Source organism: Armigeres subalbatus, chromosome 1 (assembly GCF_024139115.2).
Source record: "Armigeres subalbatus isolate Guangzhou_Male chromosome 1, GZ_Asu_2, whole genome shotgun sequence".
NCBI lineage: Eukaryota > Metazoa > Arthropoda > Insecta > Diptera > Culicidae > Armigeres > Armigeres subalbatus.
Window position 1 is genome coordinate 15,257,214 of NC_085139.1, and position 9,008 is coordinate 15,266,221.

The 9,008-nt window shown below is 43.8% G+C and overlaps 2 protein-coding genes across 2 annotated transcripts; both read right to left on the reverse strand.

Moving 5' to 3' along the window:
- Nucleotides 1-3,156: 3,156 nt before the first annotated feature.
- On the reverse strand, nt 3,157-3,795 carry LOC134205977 (uncharacterized). The gene has a single exon (XM_062681672.1). It carries the CDS (start codon nt 3,793-3,795, stop codon nt 3,157-3,159), a length of 639 nt encoding a protein of 212 aa, XP_062537656.1.
- A 3,110-nt stretch (nt 3,796-6,905) lies between these two features.
- On the reverse strand, nt 6,906-8,663 carry LOC134205978 (uncharacterized). Its single transcript, XM_062681674.1, has one exon. It carries the CDS (start codon nt 8,661-8,663, stop codon nt 6,906-6,908), a length of 1,758 nt encoding a protein of 585 aa, XP_062537658.1.
- Between the last annotated feature and the right edge of the window lie 345 nt (nt 8,664-9,008).

Here is a 9,008-nt window from a genome sequence, read left to right on the forward strand (position 1 = left end):
GTTAATGAAACACAGTGCCCCCACGTTTTGAAAACATTTGTTTTCTACCTCCTACAGATTCTAGAAAAGACTAGAACTACATTTTATATTTCTAATGCCGTGAAACCATAACAGGAATCCAAAAGATTGTTCCAAAAGTATTGGTAATAGAAATAGTTGTTCAGGGATTTTTTTTAGAAATTCTAAAGAGACTGAAATTATGTGTTGCATAAAACGGGGTGCACTGTATTCACTGGGTGGCGTCGTTTTCATGCTTTCCCAACCAGGGCTCTTCGATCAATTCACCGTTGATATGAAGTAGTTTTTCGCTAGTATTTGTTATTATTTCTGGATACTGTCGAAAGTTTAGAGTTAGTTGCCCCTTGGATATCCTTCTTAAATAAAACACTTAGCTCAATTTTAACACTAGATTTACTGCTCCATTTTTTAACAAAGATTTGGTAACATTAATAACGATTATAAATTGCTCCCGATCGCGACGGACGCTGAATGCTAACTGATCGCACACAAAGCTTTTTCTCCCAGCTTCATGCGCGCTAAAAATTCTCCTTTCTGCAAAGCTCCCACATCCGTGCTGCCAAACAAATCGAAGTAAGCGGGTCATACATAGCTCAAACAACAACAGTCAAAAGTGAAAAATTCTTCGAGCTGTCAGGACGCAGCCCGAACATCCTCCCCCGGCGATGGCTTCAAGCAGGCTTCAATTATCCAGGATTGGAAGCGGCGCCAGCTTATGTATTGGCCGTCTTTGAATTCCAGATCGAGTCTGTAGATCGACGACACGTGTCAATCCATCCGCTCCAGGAAACGTCTTCTGAATGATTCCCAGCTTCCAAACTTGAGGCGGTAAGTTGTCCTCCTTTATCATTACCACCATCCCCGGACGAACATTGGCAGCCTGTTTCGTCCATTTGCTTCTTACCTGTAGCTCTACTAAGTACTCTCGGTACCAACGCTTCCAAAAGTTGTCTCGAAGTTTCTGTACGTACTGCCAGCGGGATAGACGATTGATTGGTATTTCTTCGTATGTCGGTTCCGGTATTGCATTTAACGGACGATCGATCAAAAAATGACCGGAAGTAAGAGGTTCCGGGTCCATAGCATCTTCCGAATGAGCATAAAGTGGCCGAGAGTTTAGCAGAGCTTCAATTTTGCATAGCAATGTCGAAAATTCCATCATGGTTAGGGAAGCGGTGTTACATGTTTTCTTCAATATGGCCTTCATGCTCTTCACACCAGCTTCCCACAACCCACCCATATGAGGTGAACTGGGTGGAATCATTTTCCAACTAATTTCACGTGGTTGACAAAATTCAAATAATTTCCTTTCCGTTGCTTGCTCCTTAAACAGATTGGACAACTCCCGCAATTCCTTCTTGGCACCAACAAAATTAGTCCCGTTGTCCGAAAACACCTCTTCCGGAATGCCGCGACGAGACACAAATCGATGAAGTGCAGCGAGGAATGCATCCGAAGTCAAATTCTCGACAGCCTCGAGATGGATTCCCTTTGTCACCATACAGATAAACACGCAAACATATCCCTTAACTGGTGCAGCCTTCCTATGTGTTTGCTTGATTAGAAAGGGACCGGCAAAATCTAATCCCACCTTCTGGAATGCCGGGGCTCGATCGCAACGGCTTGATGGAAAATCTCCAATAAATTGCCCAGCCACCTTCGGATGGACCATGCACCATGCACCATGCGACCATGCACAATCCAAAATTGTCTGCGCAAAGTAGCTAATAAGGCAAACGGGCCAATGTGCAAATTTTCACGATGCATGCACCTGATGAGGCTGTCTACTACGGAACTTCGATTTGGCAAAATCCACTGATGCTTGGTCGTATACGGTAGATTTGAGTGGCGTAGACGACCACCCACTCGTAAAACCCCATCGTCGAGATACGGATTCAATGATTTAAGTTTCTTGGGGAACTCACTTGCTTCCAGATTAGAAACTTCCGCTGGAAACTCATGGCTTTGCACCACACGTACAATTACCTTCAAGGCATTCTGCATCTCGCTTATAGTTGGGAACGATGAAATGATACGCTTCTGCTTATTCTTCTCCTTACAGTTCCGACAGAAACGCAGCACAAAAGAAACTACTCGCTGAAGCTTACGGAAACTTTCAAACTTTTCGAACACAGGTAACCATTCCAGTTCCACCATCGTGCCCAAGACGACAGCGGTCTTTAATTCAGGAATATCTTCATCCAGCAATGGTTCTGGAATCACTTTTTCGCAAAATTCCTCTCGCAAGAACATTGGACCATTCCACCATAAATCACTAACGGCCAACTCTGCAGCAGGAAGCCCGCGTGACACAATGTCAGCTGGATTGTCTGTAGTGTTTACATAACACCACTCAAAGTCAGAACCGTTAGAGGTAATCTCACACACTCTGTTTCTTACAAACACTTCTAATTGTTCTGGTTTCTTCTTTAGCCACGCAAGGACTATTTGGTTGTCCGACCATAGTATAACACGCCGGAAGGAGATCTTCAACGTGACCATCACCTTTTTCACCAGACGATATAGCAGTAACGCCGCTAAAAGTTCTTTACGCGGAATAGTCAACACCGATTTTGGCACTATCTTCGACTTTGCAGTCAAAAGCTTCACCTCATATGACTCCCCAGGAACAATCGATCTTATGTAGACACAAGCTCCGTACGCCTCCAAAGACGCATCACCAAATCCATGAAGTTCGAAAGCGATTGCACCTTGTGCCACTACTTGACGAGGAATTTGGATATTCTTCACATCACTCAAGCACTTTAGGAAGTAATTCCAACACTTTTTTAATTCTTCACTTAATTCTTCATCCCAATCAATCTGCTCACTCCATATGTTCTTCATTAGCATCTTTCCAACGAGAATCACCGGAGCAGCCAGTCCCAACGGATCGAACATGCTTGCAACCAACGACAGCACTTGACGCTTCGTCGGTTTATCTATGCCAGGAGACAGCTTTGCAACGAAGATCAATTTATCATCGGCCGGGTTCCACAGCAGCCCAAGCGTTTTGATGACGTCATTCACACCCATCCCTTCAATGCTGACCAACTCTTTACGATCTGATTGTGGTATCGTGCTCAAAAGCTGTGTACAGTTTGATGCCCACTTGTTTAAATGAAAACCACCTGCCTTCTAGCGCTGGATCAATTGCAACTGAGCTTCATGAGCTTCATCCAAGTCATCAAAGTCAAAAAGTGCGTTATCCACGTAAAAGCAACGTTTTACGATTTCTGCTGCAGGATATTTGTCTTCATCATCAAGTGCCAAAGGTAGCATCACTCTGGTTGCAAGGAATGGTGCCAAAGCTGTACCATACGTAACAGTTTTTAACTCCAACACTCTAAGCGGGTCCGATGGATTCAGGCGAAAGAATATTCTTTGCAGACGCCTATGTTCCTTCTCCAGAATCACCTGGTGATACATTTTTGCTACGTCCGTAGTCAACACGTAGCGAGGAAATCGAAAACGAAGTGCAATCTCGTCCAAGTTACACTGGTTCAAAGACCCTATCATCATGATGTCATTTAATGATAAGCCCTTCACTTTAGCGGATGCATCGAATACCACTCGGCATTTAGTGGTGGTATTCGACGGACGTAAGATGGCATGATGTGGCAGGTACCATTTAACACCTTCGGGATCATCGCCTTCTTTGACCTCTTCACAGTGCCCGAGCCGCTCGTAGTCTTCCATAAACTCGGCATACTGTCGCTTCAACTCAGGATCTTGTTCGAGTCTTTTCTCCAGAATGAAGAATCTTTTAAGAGCCATCGAACGGGAATCACTTAACTCAGCAACATCCTTTTTCAAAGGCAATTAACGATGAGTTTCTTGAAAATGTCGTTCACAGTCTTCAGCTTCTGATGGCGGAGCCGCACTCAATATTTTCTCAACTTCCCAGAATTTTTGAACTCAGCGATTCAGTTCGCCAAGTGTGAGTGAATGCGAATAAACTACGGGACCATACTTCGCGTCATTGCAAACACCACCGACGACCCAACCAAGCCGAGTCTCTCGAAGACATGGAAGATTATCCGCTAGTTGAACTTCACCAGGCAATAGAAGCTTCAAGAATAATTGGTTGTTTAGTAACAAGTCTACCTTTCCAGATTGGTAGAACAATGGATCGGCAAGTTGGACTCCGGGGGGAATTTCCCAATCTATGATGTCCACCGTTGACGATGGTAAATCAGCTGTAACCTTGTCAGTCACCAAGCACTTCACGTTGGCACTAAAACCGGAGTACCTCGATCGGATATGAACTATACTGCTGCTTGACATTTGACTCTTGGTGTCATTAATCCCTGCTACGACGATGTTGGACGGATACTTCTTCATTCCCAAAACTTGGACCATACGATTAGAAATAAGATTGACTTGGGAGGTGCTATCTAATAAAATTCGACACGGGTGGGTTTTTTGGTTTTTATCAATAATGTCCGCTAATCCCTTAAACTCCGGACAAGTAAAGTTTAGGTGCCCTTTCCCACAGAAATCACACTTTGACTCCGATTCCTTCGTTACAGCTGCCAAAGACTTTTGGCTTGTCCTAGTTCCAGAGTTGATTGGTCTCGGTTGTGAGAACCCCTGTTTCATGGATGGACCATCACATCTTTCCATGGTGAAGCACTCCTCTTTGAGATACTTCATCATTTGATTATCACCCTTATTCTTGTTTACGTACGAACGCGCTTTCGAACGAAAGCTGATGTGCATTCTCGTTTACGCCAGCAAAATCAAATGGGGAAACGGTTCGAACGAACTGCATTCGTTCGAAAGTTTCGTTCGTCCGTAAACAAGAATAGAGGTGTATACCCGGGTAGGTCACCGTGTTTGACCGTGTGTTCCCAACGACGTCGGATATCCTTATCCAAGGCGGATGCCAACACATGGACCAAAATGAGCTCCGATACTCCTAGAAATTCTTTTTGTAAAAACTTCAAACTCTCGACGTGTTTCGAGCATTCGTCCAGCAAATTTCTCAGCTCATCGTAGGTTCCCCGGGACATCCTTTTGAGATTCAATAAGCCATGGATGTGTTTATCGATGGCATGACGTTTGTTCTCATACCTTTCCTCAAGTATCTCCCAAGCATGATTGTAATTTCCTTCACTGATGGTCTTTGCGTCAATTATACCAGCAGCACTGCCTGTCAAAGCCTTATCCAGGTGGTACAGCTTGACAGCAGGAGGATCAGGAGTATTGTCCACCAGGTCTTTGAACATTACTTTAAACTTTGGCCAGCTTTCGTAGCGGCCATCAAAGGTAGGAATTGGAATTTTCAGAGGCTGGTGAACCAACATGGGAGCATGAGGTTGAGATGGGGCAAAGGTAGCTCTAGATGCGAATGCAGTAGCAGAGCACTTGGCCAACTGCTCTTCCAGCTTAATGGAGATCTCATCTTGTAGTTCATCGAACTGAACATAATGCTGATCGTGCTCTTCCCTGTCGTCGACATGGACGAACGCAAGGATTTTGTCATGAAGGTCGTTGTACTCTTTGTGCGCTGCTTCTACCTTTTTTATGTAGTGTCGCACCTCAGCCTCATCTAACTGAAGTTCTTCTTCGTTTTCAAGGAATAGTTTGTTGAAAAGTCTAGTTAGCTTACCTTTTGCCAAACCGCGACGATGGACGAGAACGTTTGTCTGCCCAGCCTGCGCCATCGTTTCCTGCAAGCTAGTTTGCTTCTTATTCTTCTTAACGTTGGGTGTCTGTTGGCCTTGTGCCGCTACCACTTGAGGGTTTTTTTCCTTCTTCTTAGTCATGACCAGAGATTCACCGGAACATTTCGAGCCTTTTGCCCGAACCAAACATGGAAAACAGCCAAGTCTATAATCACGATGCTTGGGCGGAAGGTGCTCTCGTGGTCTCACTTCATTTCACTATTCTTCACCAATTATCAAGATGGCGTCTTCCACGCTCATCTAGCACTTGAACGCAATGGCATCTTGTTCCCACTTCACTTTCGCCAAGATGGCGTCATCACCACGTTTCTTCACTTTTTATGAGATTTTCAACAAATTAAGGCAGGATTCTCACTTTTCCGGCCGAATCTTCTTGAACTTTCACTTTTTCAACCGAATCAATTCTTCCGAAATTCAACTTCGCTCAACATCTATCGAACATCCGGTTCGGTAGGACCATTTTATACTGACTGGGGTTTAATCACCGTGGAAACTTATTTGTTGTTTTAATTGGCTTTTTTCGGTGACAATTAAATCAAAACAGCAATTTAGCGTTACGCGTTTCGGCTTACTACGCTTCAGCCATCATCAGACGTCTAAATTTACATTTATTATCACACACACAATCAAACAATAATTCACACAAAATACACTTACTACTAGCTGGCAACCTCCTAGCTGTTCAGTCAGACAAACATAACTATTTTTCTTTCTTTCCTTTCTCGCTAATCTCTACCACCAAAATCACAGCCCATCGATTACGTAATTTTTCTCACTCTCAGTCATTCGTCCATTCTCTCCTCTCAGGTACTCTTCTCAATTCCGCCAATAGACCGTTGTAGGTTGTATCAAATATACCACACTCCCGCTGTAGGTTGACCGTATGCGCCTCGCCTTGTTTTTTTATTTGGAATACTTCCGCAATTGTTCTGCTCGCCTGGTCTTGTATTCGATTCAAAATTTTAGTTTTGTTGAAGTCGAATACATGTCCCTCTTCCATAAAGTGGACTGCCAACCCCGATCGCGGATTTCTGTTTTTGCAGTCATTCCTGTGTTCTGCGATCCTCACTTCAAGCATTCTTTTCGTTTGGCCGATGTAAACCTTGTTGTCGTCCGTTCCACAAGGTATAGAATACACCACGTTTTTCTGTTTTCCTGGTGGGATCGGATCCTTCATTTTGCTAAACAGTTTGTGCTTTATTTTGTTTTGTGGTCTTGAAGCAAGGATGACGTTTTGCGCAACTTCTCGCTGAGACAGGGTATGTAAGGCGCTGAAACATATTTCAGGACCGGATGTTCACAGTCGTTCGACTGTAGCGAGTTGTAGTGCTTGTGGACTCTTTCTGATTTTATCCTCTGTATAAACCATAGAGGATAATTATTTATCCTCAAGATATGTGTTGCTTGTTTCAGCGCATCTTCACGTTTTTCAACACCTGTCAGTTTAATTGCACGGTCAATGAGAGCGATCGCCGTGTTTTTCTTATGTTGGAAGGGACTATGGGATGTATAGTCAAGGTACCTTCCATTTGATTGCTTCGGTAGCCAGGTAGTTGAAATGCTGTTTTCTTTTCTTTCTAACATCATGTCAAGAAATTTTATTTTCCCTTCCATTTCTACTTCAACAGTGAATTGAAGTCGATCATGGAAGCTGTTGAATGTGTCCACAATCTTTTGGATGTGTTCATTCTTAGCAACACACATGCAGTCATCTACATACCTTCGATACAGCCTCAAACTGATTTGCTCTTCCTCCAGTTTGTTCCTGCACTCCTGTTCCAGCTTTTCCATAACCACGTTAGCAATTACTGGGGAAAGTGGAGATCCCATGGGTACGCCAAACGTTTGTCCATATACCTTTCCTTGGTATACAAAAAAAGTCGACTCCAGAACCAGCTTGACAGCGTCAATGAAACTCGTTTTGTCTATGTTGGTATGTTGTTCCACTTCCTCCCATCGCTCTTCAAGACATTCCAATGCAAAGTCTACTGGTACATTTGTGTACAGTGAGACCACATCCAACGAGAAAAGTACCTCCTCCTCGTTTGTCTGAAATCCCGTTATTTCCTCAGCAAAATCGAAACTGTTGCGAACATGGGACCCGGTTTTTCCAGTTATGTTTCCGAGTTTGTCCGATAGGTACTTTGCAATGTTGTATGTCGCTGAACCAATTGTTGATACAACCGGTCGAAGGGTTCTGTTGTCCTTGTGAATTTTCGGAAGACCGTAGATCCTTGGTGGATGGCAGCTGGATTCCTTCAGTTTTCTCTGAGTGCTACCGTCGATGTATCCTTTGTTGTGCCACTCGGTGAGTAGATTGTTGATACTTCTCAGAATTCTATTCGTCGGATTGGTTGTCAACTTTTTGTAGGTGTCCTCGTTGCTCAGAAGTTCTTCCATCTTACACTGGTACTCCTGTGTTTCCATGATGACAATCTTGTTGCCTTTGTCCGCTTTCGTGATGACCAGGTTTGGGTTATCCCTCAAAAATCGTTTGCTTTTGTTGACGTCCTTTTCTATCCATTCATTTGGTGAATGGCGCGGTTGTTTGTGATAATGGATGTGGTTGATCATCGCATTACAAACTTCCGACCTTATCTGGTCAGCATTTTCGTTCCGTTGGACATACTTTTCGATGTTAGCGACTGTTTCGATGTACGGAAAACCACTAACTTCATTGATGTTGAAGTTCGGGCCGAGCATTAATGAGCGTTCCACATAATCCGGCAGCTCGGTCGTGGTAGTGTTCTCTATCCATTCTGCCTCGACGTTTATCTCTTTTACTCGTTGTTCTTGCAAGAGCGAGATTTTCCGCAGTTCTATTGCTCTCCTTTTTCTGTACACGGCAGCTGTCTTTTCTTCCACCATTTTCTTCACATTCTCTACGTCGTCTTCGGTGAAGTACTCGTGTGTCCTTCGGCTCATTTCTTGCTTTTGTTGTTTCAGATTCGCCATTGTCCTTTTAGTGTCCGCTATCATTATACTAAGGAGTCCGATTCTGTGTTTGCGGAGAACCTTTTCTAACTCCCGTTTGGATGAGGCGTTGTACAATTGGACGTCATTTCTTATGTTAAGACACTGCGGAATAACTTTACATCTTCTAGCGTTAAGAAGGAACTTCATTCGATTGTTTGCTTTGGCCAAATTCACGGAAACTTTCAGAAGGCTCTTCATCATGCGTCTTCCTTCTGCGCCATATTTGTTCGTAATTTCGTTAACTAGTAACATTTTTCTTTGCCAACTGGTTTATACTGACTGGGGTTTAATCACCGTGGAACGGTGGCGTAACGCTAAATTGCT